Consider the following 21,087-nt stretch of genomic DNA (forward strand, 5'->3'; position numbering starts at 1 on the left):
GCACTTCGCCTACATCCCTTCTTTTCATCCTCACAACATTATGGTAAGCGTGACACTTCAGGGTTGAGGAAGAAGATCAAGGAAGTGGTGGTGCTGAGAGCTGAGCCCAGTGGCCATGTCCTTTTTCTACTCTGTGTGATATCCTTCGGCATCTCTGGGGGCTCAGTGGTAAAGAATCTGCCTGCCAATGTAAGAAACAGGGGTTTGATCCCTGGGTCAGGAAGATTCCCTGGAGAAGAAAATGGCTCCCCACTCCAGTATTCTTGCCTGGAGAATTCCATGGTCAGAGAAGTCTGGTGGGTTACCATCCACAGAGTTGCAAAATAGTCGGACATGTCTTAGCGACTCAACAACAACAACAATCATATCCTTCACCATCTCACCTGAGTGCAGCAGGAGGTAGGTGAGTGTTCTCCTACAAAGGTGCTATTTTTGAGAGGGGAGCTGAGGCTAAGTGGCAGAATGATTGGTGTTCTTTACAAGGATATGCCAAGTGATAAAAAGGATAGGAATGGCTGAGTCACTGGTGAATCTGGGGATAAAGAAAGACAACTTGAATGATCAGAGTTTGAGGAGAGTTTTCAGTCCGAATCGCTCAATTTAGCCCCTGGCAATGCCTCATTTCTCAGACAACTGTTCAGTCAACCATCCTGTGAGTCACCATCCAAAAAAAAAAAAAAAAACCAACCCCAAATGAATGTGATTCTAGAAACCCACCAGGCACCAAGAACAGGAAAGCACTGGGAGTCTGGGAAGGTCCCAAACTAAAATTGCCAAGATTTCTTTCCTTCTGATTTTTAAATCTGTGTGTGGTTCTTGGAAAATTTAATCCACATGTTTTGGGATCATTTATAGCTAACCCATCAGAATATAGTTTTATAAGAGCCATTTGATGCCTAAGATGCTTGATGTGCTTTCTCCTTTGTTTTTTTTTTAAAAAATATAAACCTCTAAAAGCATTCTTCCCCACCCCTAGCCCCAATTTCTAAAGCCGGAAGTTAAATTTTATCAATAAAAACTAAGCCTAGAACCTGAAAACAAGCAACCTCAGGCCTAACCGTGCCTGTGAAAAGCGACAAATATGTTCTCTCATTTCCCAGAAAAGTCCCCTAGCAGCTGTGGGAAGAAAGCCCACCATCTTGAAGATTCAACCCCTCCATAGAGAGCCCTCTGCCTGGCAGAAACACAAGATGTATTCCAGACCCTTGCTTTTAATTTAAAGGAAGCTCAGCCCACTTTTCTCAGGGTAGCATTCTGGAAGCCCAATTTAGTGATTCATTCCAGTGAAATCCACAGGATACCAAATCATGATGAACAGACTCTAAACTGTTTTCATCTCACTCCCATGGCAGTATTTCTCTGAAAAGAGCATACTAGCCTCTGCCAAGTGCTAATCACCCAAAGCCTCTTCAGGGACACCTGCAATAGAAAATAGTGAGCATTATCCACAGCACAGTTCCAAATAGGGAAAGAATAATTATATCCAGATCCATTGTCATTATTTATTTCATATTCTCTATTTCCCTTTTGCTTTGCCAAATTGGTTGCAACTACAGTACAGTTTTTCCAACTTGGGGCTACCATTAAATTAGCAGCTTCTAGACTTTGTTTTCGATAGTCCTTCAAAAGTAAAGTTCAATTCAGGGTGAACTGCTCTCTGGCATGAAATTTCTTTTTTCTTTTCTTTTTCTTCTTCTTTTTTGGCCATGCCACGCAGTCTGCAGGATCTTAGTTCTCTGACCAGCGATCGAACCTTTGCCCCCTACCATGGAAGGGCAGAATCTTATCCACTGGACCACCAGGAAAGTCTCGAGATTCCATCTTAAATTGAGAGGAATAAACTGATTAAAATAGTATGGTAATTTCTTAAGAAATTAAAACTAGAAATTATCATGTGACCTAGCCATTCTATTTCTGGATATACATAAAAAATTATAAACAGAATCTTGAAAAGATATTTGTATGTCAATGTTTATAGCGGCATTATTCACAAAGGCCAGATGGTGGAAGCAGCCTCAAGTGTCCATTGACAGATGAATAAAACAAAATATGGTATACACACACCTTAAAAGGAGGGGAACTCTGACATATGCTGCAACACAGATGAACTTGAGGACATTATGCTAAGTGAAATAAACCAACCACAAAAAGGACAATTACTGTCTAACTTCATTCACATGAGGTACCTAGAGTAGACAAATTCATACAAACAGAAAGTAGAATGAGGTTACCAGAGGCCAGAGGTGAAGGAGAATGGGTAAGTATTCTTGAATGAGTACAGAGTTTCAGTTTTGCAAGACGGAAAGAGATGGATGGTGCTGATAATTGCAGAATGATGTGAATGGACTTAATGCCACTGAATTATACCCTTTAAAATGGTTAGGATGGTAAATTTTATTTTATGGTTATGTCTATTTTACCATGATTTAAAAAAATAAAAAAGAATAGGATGAGTCCAAGTATGAGAAGAGTGGTAGACTTGAGTCTATTTTGCAACTAATTAGCATCCATCTTGGGAAGTTTAATCTTGCTCTGTCCTTGCCCTTGCAAATCACTTTTGATTGGATAAGAACATTAATGGATTCCATGATCTTTCATTGCATCTTAATTGCTATTATCACTACTTCTTGGCTTTAATGTTAATGTAGAACTGGTAAGGTCTTATTGAGATACTGAGAAATAATCAGTTGACTAGTTCATTCCTCCTACCCCTGCTCAAAGCCTGAGGGAAAATAAAGCCTTCTGGAATAGGGTGACAGGGTGAAGCTAAATATTAAATTTTATTCCTCAAAACCTAAGAAAAATGGTCCAAAAATAAGTAAAAATCAAGGGATAAATATAGGGGCACAAACTCATAACCTTTAAAATTGGTGACTAGAAAATATATCCCATGCTCTTGGGACTGAAAGAATTAAAATTGCTAAAATGGCAACACTATTCAAAGCAATCTACAGATTAACACTATCCCTATCAAATAACCCATGACACTTTCCACAGAACTTGAACAAATAATCCAAAAAATGTATATGGAGCCATAAAAGACCCAGAATTGCCAAAGTAATCCTGAGGAAAAAGAACAAAGCAGGAGGTGAAACTCTCTCAGACTTCAGACAATACTACAAAGCTACAGTAATAAAAAATATAGCATGATATTGGCACAAAAACAAACATATGGCTCAATGGAACAGAATAGAGAGGCTGGAAGTAAACCAACACACCTACAATAAATTAATCTTCAACAAGGGAGTCAAGACTATAAAATGGGAAAAAGACAGTCTCTTCAGCATTGGTACTGGAGAAGCTGGACAGCTGCAGGTAAATCAATGGAGTTAGAATACACCTTCACATCACACACAAAAATAAGCTCAAAACTGCTTAAAGACTTAACTATAAGAAGACACCATAAAACTTCTAGAAGAAAGAGATCATAGGTTAAACATTCTCTGACATAAAACATACCAATGTTTTCTTAGGTCAGTCTTCCAAGGCAATAGAAATAAAAACAAAAATAAAAGGGACCTAATCAAACGTACAAGTTTTTGCACAGCAAAGGAAACCATAAACAAAATGAAAAGACAACCTATGGAATGGGAGAAAATATTTGCAAACAAAGTGACCAAAAGGGCTTAACTTCCAAAATATACAAACAGCTCATACAACTGAATAACAGCAACAACAAAAATAAACAACCCAACTGAAAAATGGGCAGGAGACCTTAACAGACATTTCTCCAAAGAAGACATACAGGTGGCCAACAGGCACATGAAAAGATGCTCAACACCGCTAATTGTTAGAGAAATGCACATCAAAACTACAATGAGGTACCATCTCATGCTAGTCAGAATGACCATCATTAAAAAGTCCACAAATAACAAACACTGGAGAGTGTGTGGAAAAAAAGGAGCCCTCCTGCACTGTTGGTGGGAATGTAAATTGGTGCAGCTGCTATGGAGAACAATATGGAGGTTCCTCAGAAAACTAAAAACAGAGCTGCCACATGACCCTAGCAATTCCACTTCTGGGCATATATCCAGACAAAGCTATAATTCAAAAAGATATATGCACCTCTGTGTTCACAGGAGCACTATTCACAATAGCCAAGATACGGAAGCAACCTAAATGTTCACTGACATATGAACAGATAAAGAGGATGTGGTACATAATACAATGGAATACTATTCAGCCATTAAAAAGGACAAAATAATGCCATCTGCAGTAACGTGGATGTAACTAGAGATTTTCATACTAAGTGAAGGAAATCAGAAAGAGAAAGACAAATACAATACGATATCACTTATATGTGGAATCTAAAATATGACACAAGTGAACTTATCTACAAAACAGAAACAGACTCAACAACACAGAAAACAGACCTGTGGTTGCCAGGGGGTGTGGGGGTGGGAGAGGGAAGGATTGGGATCTGGGGATTAGCAGATGCAGACTATTAAACACAGGATGGATAAACAACAAGGTCCTACTGTATAGCACAGGGAACTACATTCAATATCCTAGAATAAGCCACAGTGGAAAAGAGTATATATGTGTGTATAACTGAGTCACTTTGCTGTACACAGAAAGAAACACAAAACTGTAAATCAAGAATATTTATACAAAAAGGCAAATTTAAAAAACTGGTGACCAGAAAAAGAGAGAAAAATTCAAAAGCTGACTTAAAACTCCTACCTTCTTCCTTCAACACAACCCTCTAAAACAGTACTGGAGAAAAAGGAGTGGGAAAAAACCCCAGAATTAATGAGTTTGGCATATGTTGTATTTTCATGTGTGGTATCGTTTAAAATAGAGTTAGTTATGGCAAAGAATGCTAATCAATTCCTTGAGTCCCTCTGACTTGGACTTTTGACCTTCAACCAATTCAACAGCATTTTGAATGAGGCAAGTCTTGTGGAAATGGAGAGTGACATCAAGTAGATTGAGGTCATCATGACATTCCAGATCAAAGAAAATATAAAAGAAAAGCCACTGTTCACGGTATCAGTAACAGAGAGTGGAGTGGGGGGGTGGGTGGTTACAAATTTAACAATGATTTTTTTTTAAAGATAGAGGTAGAAGGTGAAGGAAAGCTAGGGGAGAAAATGTGAGACTATGTGCCAGGGCATCTAGAGACTGACCTGTTGAGGAGGAAGGGAGTGATTCAAAGAAAATGCGGGAGAAAGTTTTGATCACAGGTGAAATTCTGAGGGACAGGCAAACAAATTGTTACACTCACCTGTGACAACATGTGTGAAATGTCCAGGTACAAACCAGATGGACTTGAAAGTGAATTAGGAGAGAACTTTTACTGGAAATATGAGAATTTGGATCTTTGCCAGGGAAGCAGTTCAGAGGATGAGTAAAGAGAGGTTCCTGGAGCCATGCTCATCATACAAGCAGAACAACACCTAGGTCTCCCACAGTGAGTTCCATCTCAAACACCAGAGAGATAAACCACAACTTCCACTTGATGCTGAGCTACTGTCTGACTGAACAGGAAGCTTGTCCTAATGTCTATAGATTTCAAACTGTTTGTGGAAGGTGGAAGTCTTGCCAGCACACAATGAGTCAGCCTCCATTAACCAGAAGAGTGAGTTAGGGCAACCACTTCGGACAATATGTTATTTTGGAAGTGAGGATTTCTTTTACAACATTTGAGCCTGGGAATATGGTGTGCTTTATATGAAGCAGAAAATAAATAAAAGATTTCAAGGAATTCCTCTCCCACGTGACCAATTAAAAAACCCAAGCTGACAAACCCAAGTACTAAGTAGATTCAATGAGCATGCATTTATGCCAATTTTAAAAATACAATACACATGAAACCATTTTAGAATTTTTCCTCCTAAAAAGGAAAGTCACTGAAATAGAGACAACTGGCCACAGTTATTTGGTTTTTCTCAAATGTGGGCTTTCAAATGGCATCAAAAAGGCACGAGAAAGGATTGGTCTCTTTTTTGGTAGGAGGATTAGAGATCGTCAGTTCAGTGCAATGTCAGGAAGTAAACCAGTCCTATTCAAAATAACTTATGACAGCTTAAACTAAGTGAGTCAACTATTTAAAAGTACCTTGGTGGCACTAGCGGTAAAGAACCCGCCTTCCAATGCAGGAGACGTAAGAGGCATGAGTTTGATCCCTGGGTCGGGAAGATCCTCTGGAGGAGGGCACAGCAAATCACTCCAGTCTTCTTGCTTGAAGAATCCTATGGACAGAGACGCCTCGGGGGGCTACGGTCTATAGGGTCACAAAGAGTCAGATATGACCAGAGCAACTTAGCACACATGGGAGACTAAATATCACACTGCTTTTTGTTTGCTATTACAGTGTTCATGTGTGACTGATATTACCTGTGCTCTATTTTTTTCTCCTTCCATATGGAAACCCATGATTTTCAACTAAGCCCACGACTGGTTGGAATAAAGACATTCCCACTGTCCGTTGCAGTTAGGTGTGGTCATGTGGCTAATTCTGCCTAATGCAAAGAGGAAGTGGTGTGCACAACTTTTGAGTGCATCCTTAAACAAAGGTGTCATGCTCCTCTTTCCTCTTCTTCCTCCTTTCTGTTGGTCATAATTCAGATGTAGTGATTACAGTTTTAGCCATGAGTTAGGGCCATAGGACCACTGAGAATGGAAGGCATGCATAGTGGAGCAACAAAACAGAAGGTGCCCATGTCTCTGACACTGCAGTGCTCAAACTGTCTTGGTTGACAACCTGTACATTTCACAATACATGCAAATCCAACCATCATGCTGTATACCTTAAACTTATACAGGGATCTATGTCAATTATTTCTCAATAAGATGAGAAAAACAAAGGTAACCATAGACAGTATGAAAAGAAAATGAGCATGACTGTGTTCCAATAAAATTTTATTTACTTGCTACATTCTTCATGACTTTAGATATGTATGTATGTATTTACACGTGGTGGATGGGCCTGATTTGTTCAGCTTACAAGCTATAATTTGCCAATCTCTGGTCTAGAAGAACTGAATTCTCCAGACTCTAAATCCTGTCCTCTGTTCTCTTGGCTAAGTTACAGATATTAAAAAAAAAAAACAAACAAAAAAAACTAAACATGAACTCTGTAAGTCTCCACACTAATAGGCTTGTGTTCAAATACAAGGATTCGAAAGGAAGAAACACACCATCCATGAACCAGTGTCTGCTCTCCCCACTCCTCGCATCTCTATCTGAATCTAAAAATGACAGGGGCATGGTGTCTTCAGATCACTCTGTTCTGTGACATAGGTACCATTAAAATAATAGCTCATCCTAACTGTAAATACACATCACCTCTAAATCAAGTTGAAAAGAGTATGGGGGACGGAGGAAAGATGTTTCTTAGAAACTCTTTTCAACAGGAGATATTATCACACATGATCCTGGACAGAATTGTTTTTAAGTCAGTCTTTTGTGAAAAAAAAGTGTAGTTGCTCAGTGTGTCTGGCTCTTTACCATCCTATGGACTGTAGCCTGCTAGGCTCCTCCATCCACGGTGTTCTCCAGGCAAGAATACTGGAGTGGGTTGCCATTTCCTTTTCCAGGGACTCTTCCAGAGACAGGTATCAAACTTGGGGCTCCACATTGCGGGGAGACTCTTTACCATCTAAGCCACCAGGGAATCCCATGGATTAAAATAAAAAAAAAAATCCCAGAATTGTTTTTAAGTCAGTCTTTTGGTTTTATACAGTTCAGAAGAAATCTGGTGTTTCTAATTAATCTTGGTTAGTAGATGAAAGGGCCAAAATAAGAAAAAGTCAGTAAAAGATAATAATATCTGATATTTCATGAGCCTTAAATTCTTGGCAGGCATTCTGACACAACATGTAATGTCATATTGAATCCTGGCAAATCCCAGTCTCCCAGAGTGTATGGAACAGCTATTTGAGGGCTCTGTAGGTAAGTGGGGGCTTCCCTGATGGCTCAGACAGTAAAGAATCCGCCTACAATGCGGGAGACCTGGGTTCGATCCCTGTATAGGGAAGATCCCCTGGAGGAGGGCATGGCAACCCACTATCCTTGCCTGGAGAATCCCCATGGACAGAGGAGCCTGGCAGGCTACCATCCATAGCGTCTTAAAGAGTCAGACACGACTGAGAGGCTAAGCACTGCACAGCACAAGGTAAGTGGTAGCAGGTGGGTGGAGGAAGAAAATTAGATGAAAAGAACCAGCAAACTGGCAATGTTTACTATTGTTTTCCTCTCTGGGTTCCCCAGGGCCTGGATTCAAGGCAGTCTGGAATGTGGAAGTGGACACTGGTATGAGCAGAGTCCCAGGAGGAGACCTCTAGATCTAGAGCTGGCTCTGTGGCTGAAAGAGAACTCCTAAAGCCCAGAGGGGATGCAGAGGTCCCCCTCCCTCTGCTTCCCTTTCCTCCATTTTCCTGCATCCACAATCCTGTGGCAGCATGACAGAGGCTGCAATTCAAAGGGAGCCAGACTTTGAGAGAAGGGAGCCTTCTGTTTAGTGGGTGGAGCTGTGGGCCCAAGAGAGTAGGCTGAACCCAGCTGCCTGTTTCTTTTTCTCTCTCCAGTCTTCCACCACTTGACCCAGTGGACAGCAGAGCCGGGCAACTGAAGCCACAGCATTCTGGCCAAAGGACCAAAGAAGGGAGCTCAGGAGCCCAGAAATTACAGGAAAATTGCAGAGAGGAATGAGCTCAGAAAGTGAATTCATGAAGTTTTTGTGAATGACTGGGTTCACCTTATGCTCACATGGGTCTGATTTCTAATGGGCATACCAAAGGCTTGGAGAACAGAACTAATGCTAGAGCTTTGCAGGCAGATCACTAGTTGGTGTGCAGGCCACAGAGAGGATAGGCCTGACTAAACAAACAGCAAGAGTTTTCAACAGGGTAGCCCCGTTCTGTATCCTGATTGTGGTGGTGGTCAGGAAGATTCCCCCCGAGGAGGGCATGGCAATCCATGCCAGCATTCTTGCCTGGAGAATCCCATGGACAGAGGAGCCTGGCAGCGTACAGTTCATAGGGTTGCAAAGTGTCAGACGTGACTGAAGCAACTTAGCATGCACACACATAACGCCAATCTATGCAGGTGCTAAAATTTGTAACACTGTACACAAAAACCACATTTTGTATGATGATTTTAAAAACAGAATTGACAACAACAAATCACAGTGAAATAGTGTATCTCATGTTTCTTAGACTATCAGAATTGGCTCGAGCTAACTGAGACAGAAAATGGTTTAATTTTAAGACTATTGATTGGCTCCCAGAATTGATAAGAAGGGTAAAGAACTAGGACTGGAAAGGTGTATATAGCAGCTTCTGGTAGCACTGGGTGTTCACTTCTGCTACAGACACTCATGTTTACTTGCCTCTTTGGCACCACAGAGATTTCCATGATGGACAAGGGGACAACTGTAAACAGGAACGGTGCTCAGATGTCAGGTGGCAAAAATAATTAAATAAAAATTAATAGATGCTTGCTCCTTGGAGGGAAAGCTATGACAAACCTAGACAGTATATTAAAAAGCAGAGACATCACTTTGCCAACAAAGGTTAGTATAGTCAAAGCTATGGTTTCTCCAGTAGTCATGTACAAATGTGAGAGTTGGACCATGAATAAGGCTGAGTGCCAAAGAATTAATGCTTTTGAATTGTGGCGCTGAAGACTCTCGAGAGTCCCTTGGACTGCAAGGAGATCCAACCAGTCAATCCTAAAGGACATCAACCCTGAATGTTCACTGGAAGAACTGATGCTGAAGCTGAAGCTCCAATACTTTGGTCACCTGATGCGAAGAGCTGATTCACTGGAACACACTCTGATGCTGGGAAAGATTGAGGGGAGAAGGAGGTGACAGAGGATGAGATGGTTGGATAATATCATCGACTCAATGGACATAAGTCTGAGCAAACTCCAGGAGATAGTGGAAGGACAGGAGCCTGGTGTGCTACAGTCCATGGGGTCTCAAAGAGTTGGACACGACTTCACAACTGAACAACAATAACAACAACTATTACTGGCTCCTGCTACAGATAAATGAGGTATGCAGAGCTTCTATAACTTCCTTGAGTTTACACGGTTTTACCAGGACTCAAAATTTGTGCTCCTAACCACCACACAGCAATGGCTGGCAATGTCTCCAACCGCAGGAGAGCTTTGTGGAAACCATGTTGCTTGTCTAAAACAAAGAAGAGAAGTAATTTGAAGCAGAAACTCCAACTTCCTCCTGGCTCTGCAATTCAGAGGAATGCTAACCCAGCTGTTTGTTTTCCTTTTTAACAGTTTGTTTTGTCTTTGAAATATAAACACTGAATTTTTTAGTATGTGCACTGCCTCTGATATATTCTCTAGAGCAGTAGCATCCAAACTTTTTGTTCACAAACCCATCAGTGAACACTTTTGAGCATTGCTCCTAATATATGTAAGTTTACTTATAAGCTATAATACTGCAATATTTATATATCATGTGCATTCTAAATGACATATTTAAAAAGGATAAAATAACAATATTTCAAAATAACATTTTTTAAAACAATACAAAATCACTTTTATTTCATTAAGAAATAAATTTGAACATTACTGAATATGCTTCAAATATCTGATCCTAAATTCAGCTTTTTTACTTGATTTTTACAGAAGCTATAACTAGAAAAAAATTCACAAAGATATGTAATCCAAATGAAAGAAGTGCATTATTGGCTATGTTTACTAAACTACGGTTCATATTATTTAAATTTCATCTACCAATTTACAAAGGGTTTTTGGGGAGAAGAGAGAAATCTGGTTAGCAAATTTCCATTTCTGCTGCTGTTGGGCAAACAGTTGGAAAATGTCGTATTTTTGTATTTTTAACAAATGACTTCAAGACGCACTGAAATGTTTTTTTTTTAGCTAGAACATTTAAATAGGTTAGAAAGCCGTGAGTTCTAGTTTTTAACAGGTGTGCAAATGAGAGATTTTACAAGAGTCAACCTGATATTATGTGCGACAACAAAGTTTTGAGATGATGGAAATGTTTTTCAGACATTCCTTTTCAAAATTCTCCATAGCACAAATTTCTTAAAAGTTTTTCCTTGATTACTGTTAAATACCACCTTTTACTTTATTGAAATAGAATAAGAATGTTAATTTTTTAATCTGCTTTTGAGCGAAAAATAACTAATATGGCATCAAAGGAAACATCAGCAAACTTGGTTCACATCATCTTTCATTAAACAGATCTCATACTTCATATTTCCTTTCAATGGAATTCTGCTTCCAGTTTTGGTAGACTAGGTTGTTTCAGAACTACTTCTCCATTTATAAACTAGAAAAATTAAACAAAAGAAATTAAAATGTGATTGCTACATTGTTGGTGTGAATGTAAGCTTGTATAACCACTGTGGAAAACAGTATGAAGGTTCCTAAGGAAACTAAAAACAGAATTACCATATGATCCAGCAATCCCACTCCAGCAATCCCACTATCCTGGGCAAAGAGACAAAACCCAGACAAAACTATAATCTGAAAAGATACATGCACCCCTATGATCATAGCAGCACTATTCACAATAGCAAAGACAGGGAAAAAAACTAAAAGTCCGTCAACAGATGAATGGATAAAGAATATGTGGTAAACATATATACAATGGAATGCTTAGCCATAAAAAGAAGGAAAAAATGCCATTTGTAGCAACATGGATGCAACTAGAGATTATCATACTAAGTGAAATAAGTCGGAGTAAGGAACACATATACCATATGATATCACTCATATGTGGAATCTAAAATATGACACAAATGAACCTGTGTCTGAAACAGAGGCAGACTCACAGACTTGTGGTTGCCAAGGGGGAAGGGAATGGGGGAGGGATGGAGGGGGAGTTTGGGGTTAGTAGATGTAAGCTATTATATATGGAATGGATAAATAACAAGATCCTATTGTATAGCACAGAAAGCTATATGCAGCAGTGGCCACAGGACTGGAAAAGGTCAGTTTTCATTCCAATCCCAAAGAAAGGCAATCCCAAAGAATGTTCAAACTACTGCACAATTGCACTCATCTCACAAGTTAGTAAAGTAATGCTCAAAGTTCTCCAAGCCAGGCTTCAGCAATATGTGAACCGTGAACTTCCAGATGTTTAAGCTGGTTTTAGAAAAGGCAGAGGAACCAGAGATCAAATTGTCAACATCTGCTGGATCATCAAAAAAGCAAGAGAGTTCCAGAAAAACATCTATTTCTGCTTTATTGACTATGCCAAAGCCTTTGACTGTGTGGATCACAATAAGCTGTGGAAAATTCTCAAAGAGATGGGAATACCAGACCACCTGACCCACCTCTTGAGAAACCTATATGCAGGTCAGGAAGCAAGAGTTAGAACTGGACATGGAACAACAGACTGGTTCCAAATAGGAAAAGGAGTACGTCAAGGCTATATATTGTCACCCTGCTTATTTAACTTATATGCGGAGTATATCATGAGAAACGTTGGGCTGGAAGAAGCACAAACTGGAATCAAGACTGCCGGGAGAAATATCAATAACCTCAGATATGCAGATGACACCACCCTTATGGCAGAAAGTGAAGAGGAACTAAAAAGCCTTTTGATGAAAGTGGAAGAGGAGAGTGAAAAAGTTGGCTTAAAGTTCAACATTCAGAAAACTAAGATCACGGCATCTGGTCCCATCACTTCATGGGAAATAGCTGGGGAAACAGTGGAAACAGTGTCAGACTTTGTTTTGGGGGGCTCCAAAATCACTGCAGATCGTGACTGCAGCCATGAAATTAAAAGACGCTTATTCCTTGGAAGGAAAGTTATGACCAACCTAGACAGCATATTCAAAAGCAGAGACATTACTTTACCAACAAAGGTCTGTCTGGTCAAGGTTATGGTTTTTCCAGTGGTCATGTATGGATGTGAGAGTTAGACTGTGAAGAAAGCTGAGCACCGAAAAATTGATGCTTTTGAACTGTGGTGTTGGAGAAGACTCTTGAGAGTCCCTTGGACTGCAAGGAGATCCAACCAGTCCATCCTAAAGGAGATCAGTCCTGGGTGTTCATTGGAAGGACTGATGCTGAAGCTGAAACTCCAATATTTTGGCCACCTCATGTGAAGAGTTGACTCATTGGAAAAGATCCTGATGCTGGGAGGGATTGAGTCAGGAGGAAAAGGGGACGACAGAGGATGAGATGGCTGGATGGCATCACCGACTTGATGGACATGAGTTTGAGTAAACTCCGGTAGTTGGTGATGGACAGGGAGGCCTAGCGTGCTGCGATTCATGGAGTCGCAGAGTCAGACACGACTGAGCGACTGAACTGAACTGAATATAATAAGAAGGAAAATTAAAGAAGAATGTATATATGTATAACTGAATTACTTTGCTGCATAGCATAAATTAACACATTGTAAGCCAATTATACTTCAATAAAAGATAAATTTTAAAAATCTTAAAAAAAAGGAAGAAAATTCTGCCATATGCAGCAACATGGATGGCACTGGGATAGTGCTAAGTGAAACTAGCCAGTCATCTATGGAAAAATATTGCATTATTACACTTACATGAAGTGTATTCCAGTCAAATAGTAAAGATTGTTATACTGGACAAAAAATGAATAAAATTAAACTATATCATCTTTAGGAGCTAAACTTTAGAGACAAGTTAAAAAGATTGAAACTTAAAAGATAAAAAAATATGCAAGTAGCACTCACAAGTGAGCTGGAATGACTATAGTAAAATCAAATAAAAATACTTAAAGAAAAAATGATGCTAGAAATAATGACAGACATTTTATAAAAACAAAGGTCAATTTTTCATGAAAAAAAATTTCACATTACATAATGAAATAAATAATAAACTAATGTGGGAAAGAGAAAGCTTCACCTCTGGTTGAATGCCAACAATTTAGAAAGGGATGCTAAAACCAGAGGGGGAAAGTTTGATGACTTTGATGAGTGAATAAATAAATGAGTATACCACCACTACCAGCAGGACAATATTGGGGAAGCCAAACTGCTTCAGCTTCCACTAACCAAAAATAGGATAATGGGAACATTAATAAAGAAAATGATGTGCAAAGGATTAAAGCACGTCAAATATGTTAAATCCGAGAGTCTCTGGATTAAAAAATACTCAAACAAAACAAAACAAAACCCTTATCCTTCAAAGAAAAAAAATTCTGCTTCAGAAGGATTCTAGGAAACCACCTTATTATTTTGAAAATTGGTAAGTGAAGGGAAAAAAATCAAACATTATCTTGCCTGTCTTTTATGACCTGGGCTTCAGGGTAAGCAAACAGTTGTTGAAAGAACTTCCCTTTTATTGAGAATCTCACTTCATAAATGAAGAAAGAACAAAGGAGTTAGAAAAGCATTATTTTGCAACCTCTGATGAATTAATGGTACCAGACAGAACACTAACAGCTGATAATATCACAAAAAGGAAGAAAAGCAACAACATATTATGCATCTCCTAATAGAAGCATAACCCAGCACCCATGAAGTCATCTCACCAAAAATGGCAAAACAAAACCCTGCATCAGACCATGACTTTTGAGTCAATTTCCAATTTACAGAAAGTACCAAGTATATACTGGGAGATGTTATATACACAGAGATGTGAGCAGTAAAATCCAGATTGTGGGAAACTACAAAACAAACCACCCCATTTCTTGAACAATAAATTGCAAGGCAGAAAAAGGAAATGAAATCAAGACTTGAGACATACCAACTAATCACAATGTATGGACTTTATTTGGGTCCTGGTTCAAATAAGCAAACTGTTAAAAATTATGAGACATACAAGAAAATATAAATGTCAGTTTGGGGACTCCGGTGCCGCCGCCGCCCGCGAAGCCGCCGCCGCCGCACGACGCCCGCCACCGCCTCCGCCTCGGGACCGGCTGTATGGTTAGGCCACAATCTTCAATGAGTAGACATATTCCTCAGTTCTGTGGTGTTCTCGGTCACACATTTATGGAGTTTCTGAAGGGCAGTGGAGATTACTGCCAGGCACAGCACGACCTCTATGCAGACAAGTGAACTGCAGAAATTCATTACTGCTCAACCAAGAAGCCCCCGTAAGACTGGTTAACCTGGACACAGAAGAGTTGAATTGAAATCCACAGAGCATTTTTTTACAAGAGTTCTGATCTGGATGGGGTAAACCTCAGTGCACTTCCTTTCTATTGCCTCAGTATTACTGGACTGAAGAATTGCTGCTTCTTGTTAAGAGGTTCATTCATTCATTACTCCCAACTTCATACTTAAAAGCACTGAGAATTTCAAGTGGAGTATATTGAAGTTGACTGCGTTTCTTTGCATCATTTCTGTATTCAATTTTTTAAATTCTTTCATATCCCTATTGAGTGTTTTTTAACTAAATTAACATGGCTCGAATGAACCGCCCAGCTCCTGTGGAAGTTACGTACAGGAACATGAGATTTCTTATTACACACAACCCAACTAATGCAACGTTAAGCAAATTTATAGAGGAACTTAAGAAGTATGGAGTTACCACGATCGTAAGAGTATGTGAAGCAACTTACGACACTACTCTTGTGGAGAAAGAAGGCATCCATGTTCTCGATTGGCCTTTTGATGATGGCGCACCACCATCTAACCAAATTGTTGATGATTGGTTAAGTCTTGTGAAGATTAAGTTTCGTGAAGACCCTGGTTGTTGTATTGCTGTTCATTGTGTTGCAGGCCTTGGCAGAGCTCCAGTGCTTGTTGCCCTAGCATTAATTGAAGGTGGAATGAAATATGAAGATGCAGTACAGTTCATAAGACAAAAGCGACGAGGAGCTTTTAACAGCAAGCAACTTTTGTATTTGGAGAAGTATCGTCCTAAAATGCGGCTGCGCTTCAAAGACTCCAATGGGCATAGAAACAACTGTTGCGTTCAGTAAAACCAGGGTGCATGATGCCATTGCTTGGAAGTGGAACCTGAGACACGATGGAATTTGTCATACATAGCAGATAGCCCAGTTGACTTGGTGAATAAGTCTGATGAAGCTTCCATAGGAGTGTTGAAAAGCAGTTTTACCAGGCCACAGGCCTGGCAGAATTGCAGTCTCTGTTCAGGTTATGATCAACCTATTTGAATACTAGTAAAGAATTCTTGCTGTTCAGCATTAATATGTGCTTATAATTTGTACCAGTTGACCTTTCCTGAAATCATGCAGTATTGAGTCATGTCATTAAATCTGTTTCCATGCCAGAATCTTACCAATACGTAAGAAATTTAGAAAGACTAGGTGCCAAAATACCCAGCACAATACTTGTATATTTTTAGTATCATATAGAACAAATCCCAGGAACTATGAACACTCTGGACCTTATGTGGTTTATTCCTTGCATCATTTCAAACATAGTAGGGCCTATGAGGTTTGTTTGCTCACAATATGTTTACATCTCCCACATTCATACCAGTATACATCAGATTTGCTCCCTTTTTAATTAACCAAGTCTTACAGTGATTATTTAATATCTTTCTATAAATCTCATTTTATGTTGTAGAAGGCCTCCATTTTGAAAATCTACATTGTACAGAAGCACATGTCTTTAATGTCTCCAGACAAAAGCCTTACAGTTCATTTTAATGTTTGCACTTTGGGGTGCAACTTACAGGGAGGGCCTGAAAAAAGAATGGGAGGGGGCTATTAAGTATTTTTGGTAAAATGTTGCCTTTGTCTTGTGCAGAACATGTAGAATATGCGCTTTAATTTAGTAAATATTTTTTTAAAAGGTAGAAATACTTTGTTACTGTAACTAAAATAATTCTTAATCAAATTTCTGAAATTCTTGTAATTTTTTTTCATACTTACTGAAGTTGTTTACCGACTTAGTTTTGTTTGAAGTGTGATTCCCAGCCTCTCAGAAAAAAAAAAGTGGGTTTCTGCTAATGAATTGAGCAGACATTTAATATTTTATATACCTTTTGAGCTGTGTAACTTAATATTTGGATACTTGACAATTTGTTTTATTATGTAATTGATAAAATGGTGATGTGTATTAACGTTAGCTCAACCATATATTTATACTGTCCGGGAACAAGTGGTTATAGTTCTGTGGGAGAAATAATTTGTCAGTGTTCACCAGCTTGTAAGAATCTAGTGCAAGAGCTTAAACATTAAATAAATGATGATATGCGTTTATCGTCAAAAAAAAAAAATGTCAGTTTGGATATTAGTTGATATTAAGGAATTACTATTAACTGTTTTTAACTGTGATAATGGTATTGCTTATAGTTTTATAGGAGTCCTTATCTTTTAGAGATACATGCTGAAATGTTTACAGATGTTTACAATCCTTTTAGAATTTTCTTTAGAAAACTTGATGTGGGAGAGAAAGTTAAAGTATATATATGTAAGATTAGTTCTGAGCTGAAAATGGTTGAAGATGGGTGTTTTGCATATTGAATGTTTATTCTTCTTATTCCATTTTCTTTGAATAGGCTTGAAATTTTTAATGACAACACATCTTTTTATCTCAAAATTAGGGTGCTGTCTCAAATACAAGGCCTCCACATAGAGTGTTCATGGAGCACCAACCAGTCTGAGGACAAATGGGGACAAAAGCCCAGCCCTGTTCTCTCTTACCAAGTCATTTGCCTTGGAGGGCAGGGGCATCAGCAGGAAGAAGAAAGATATGGTTTTTTTTAATGTTTCACTCAGAAGCCGTTTTGTTATTCATGATGAGAAATCATCCTTTAAAAATTTGCATAAAGATGACTAACAGAGGGCTCTTGACAGGGATCACATTCAAGAACTAGAATCACTGAGGATAACCTCTTCTCTAATTTGGAGACCTGGAATGGAGCTGTTAAGTGCACTCCACATACCACAAGCAAAAGCAGGGGAAACCAGATGAGAGAGAACAGCACCAACCCCATTCTCCCAAGGAGCAGGGGCTGCAGCAGGAGGAACAGGGGACCTAATTTGCACAAACTTGTGGCCACTAGGAGGTGCAGAAGACTCACTGCAGTCCCAGTGATAAGGCATTCCTAGTTCCAGCAAGTGCGATAATCCACCTTGCGATTATCCTTAAACCTGTGTCCCTAAGGTGGGAGTAACCTCAGGAAACAGAGGCCTACAAAATACAAGCACACACACCACCCTGCCCCAAAGCATTCATAAATTCTTCCAGCCCCAGGATGCTGGCTAATATCCCAGGGGTGGCTCTTCACTGGTTCCGGCCAGCTGCATGAACTAAACATGAGGAGCCCCTTTCAAAACAGTGATTGGCTTTGCTTCAGGTCACTATGATTTCAGTGGCTAAAAACTGTGTTTAAATGGCAGGTGATCAGCTGCTCGGAAGGCACCCTCATCACGTTGCAGCACACACACAGCATCCTTCTCGCGCCCCGGCTTCCACTCAGGCAGGGCCCTTGGCCTCCCACACATTCCCACGCCACGCATGCACAGGGAGAAGAAATGCCCGTTCTCAGATGAGCCGCATGGGGAGCCTGACTCCTGGGTTTCCTCCCTGGTGATTTCCCGACTTGGCTTTTGCAGGAAGCAGAGCTGGTGTTCTCCCAGAGGAGGCCAAATGTCATAAGAGAGGAAAAGGCTGCTGGCAACAAAAGGGCCCCCGAATGAGAAAGCAGGGGAAAGGTTGGGCCTAAGATCCTGCACAGATCATTTTACAGGAATGGAGAGGGGAAAATGAAGGTTTTTTTAAAGCTGATTCATGTACTCCACACCCTTCGTGTCCCCATGCCTCTGCATTCCTTCCGAGATGCTGTCTCCCACCCCCGTATATCTCTTCATTGCTAGTTCTGCAAACCAGTGATAGGTTAGCATGGTGCTCATCCCTGTGGTGTCACCTAGCAACGTGACGTTCATAAATAGCCACAATCAGCTCTTCCCCCAAACGGCTAACATTTCTTTTAAAGACATCAGGAAAAATGCTTAGCTACTTCAGAGCTAGTGTGAAATAGTCCCTTGTCTCAGCCCTCCTATTCCCAGTCTTTCTCTCCCCATTCTCAGTTTGACCTCCCAGCATGTTTACTGTTTATAATTTGTCCTTTTTTTTTCAAATGCACATTTCCTTCTACAGGGTCACATAACAGCTGGTCATGTAAAAGTCTCCCAGTAGTTTTGTGGACTTAATTCAGCTCAAAAACAACTCAAAAGCCAAAAACATTCCTAGTTAATCCTCATCCCTTGCACTTGAGAATAATTTGAGTTAAAAGCTGTAGAACACTAAGGTTGAAAAAGAATGACTTTTAGCTAAGTTAAGATCACACAAATCAGATATGTTTTACACTTCTATTAAAAGTTTAGATATACAAGAACAAAAAGGGCCCTTTTAAATAGACTGAAATCTAACAAACATTATTAACTAAAAAATCCAGCATACCTATTTTGGTCATCTATTGTATTTCAAATACTGCTCTGGGCGATGAGACAAAGATGAATAAGATTATGTCATTGAAGGGTTCAAAAGGTAGTGAGAAATGGTAGGAAATTCCCATTTCAAAGGGACTAAACAGCATCCAGGACAAGCCCCAGACTTCTAACAGTTACAACTACAATTGTAGTTGTTAAAGATGAGAGTCACAGATGAAGAACCTTCATACAAAAATCATGTGGCCTCAGCAAGATGCTGGCATTTTACAGTAGAACTGAGTCTTAGGGTCTCGGCTGTAAGGGGATGCAGGCTGGTGCCACGTACTGTACTGTGATGGGAGAACTGTGAGGTTTAGGAGGGAGGGGAGTCTTATTTAGGCTGTGTTAAGTTTGAGAAGTGTAGTAGATATCCATTTCCATTAGTCAGGCAAAAATCAGACACACATTCAAACTGGAGCCTTGAGGAGAGCTGAGTAGAGGGACTGTTATAAGAGTGGGGGCAAGGAGACCAACCAGTGGTGGGGAAGCTTCCTGGATAAGCCACAGCACGGAACAGTGCCTGCAACCAGCTCCAGGCCTAACGGGACAAGGGGAAGAAGAGCGGGCTTATCAGAAGCCAGAAAGGATAACGGCAGCTGGTGAGCAAGCAAAGCAGAAGACAAGGGAATACCCGCTCAAACTCCTCCCCTCAGACTTTCCTATCTGATGCCAGTGCCTCCTGTTGGGAAGCACAGCTTGGTGATGCTTCACACTTCACATAATCGTTGGCCTTTCAGGGCACAGGACAGATGGGCAAGTAGCCAGCACCACATCCAAATAGAGATAGATGTTGAGAATGTTTGTGTGTGTGTGGTTGTTTTTTTCTTTTTGGTTATGCAAGTCTGGAGTTAGCAGAGAGGTCAAAGTCAGAGATATAAATTTGGGAGCCCTTCAGTTAACAGATTGCAGTTAGAGCCACATTTCCGGGTGAGATCACCCAGAGAAGATAAAGGGGCTGAGGTTCAAGCCCAGGGATACACGTTAGCAGGTCAGCAGAGGAGAAGCTAGCAAAGGACACTGAAAAGGAGAACCAAGAGTCTAGGGAAAACCAGAAAGGAGTATTCCTAAAGCTAAAGAAAGAAGGAAAGGTTGGTCTACTGTCCTGAATGAAACTGAGAGGTCGAGAAGGTGTGTCTTTCACATAGAGACATAAAGATAAAAAATACCAGACACAAATATAATCATTCTATTGAAGAAGCAGGACTTTAAAGGTACAGCAAAAACCAACTCTGATCTCTTTCTCTTAGTTGCCTTAATAATTCTTTTGAGTAGGCTGATTTTGCTTAACCCCCATGGATACAATTTAAGCCATGCCCATGATTTTTCTGGTCACTTTCAGATTATGTGATTTAGGCACTGGCTTCCTGAATTTCCCTTCTGTTGTTTTTCAGAACTGGAAGGGCCCATATTGCTCAGGGACCAACGGGTGGATATACCCTCTGTCCACACAGGCCCTTCATAGACAAACACGCAGAATGACTTCTGGACACCAGGGGCTCCAGGTATGTCTTATTTCATCTACAGCACTTTCCATTTCCCCTTCAGTGTTCACTCTGCACTCAAGTTACCTGCAATGCCAAGTATAAAATGACCTCAGTGCCCCTTGTGGTGGTTGTTAACAAGGAAAACTGGTCTAATAACATGGCGTATTCTGGTCCTGGTATACTCGGGACTCGGGGGAGGACTAGGAGAAGAAGGCAATGCTTAATATTATTCATTTATTTAAAAAAATATTTATTGAGCTCTTACTTT

At 40.0% G+C, this 21,087-nt stretch overlaps 1 protein-coding gene across 1 annotated transcript; it reads left to right on the forward strand.

Annotated features, from left to right (window-relative positions):
* The first annotated feature begins 14,829 nt into the window (after window positions 1–14,829).
* LOC122704491 (protein tyrosine phosphatase type IVA 1) lies at window positions 14,830–17,112 on the forward strand. The gene has a single exon (XM_043919255.1). It carries the CDS (start codon window positions 15,331–15,333, stop codon window positions 15,850–15,852), a length of 522 nt encoding a protein of 173 aa, XP_043775190.1. The 5' UTR covers window positions 14,830–15,330; the 3' UTR covers window positions 15,853–17,112.
* Window positions 17,113–21,087: the final 3,975 nt, after the last annotated feature.

This window comes from Cervus elaphus, chromosome 12 (assembly GCF_910594005.1).
Source record: "Cervus elaphus chromosome 12, mCerEla1.1, whole genome shotgun sequence".
Classification (NCBI taxonomy): Eukaryota; Metazoa; Chordata; class Mammalia; order Artiodactyla; family Cervidae; genus Cervus; species Cervus elaphus.

Excerpts from the sequence above, each read along its gene's own strand:
- LOC122704491 (XM_043919255.1), top strand. The coding sequence starts at position 15,331 with ATGGCTCGAATGAACCGCCCAGCTCCTGTGGAAGTTACGTACAGGAAC.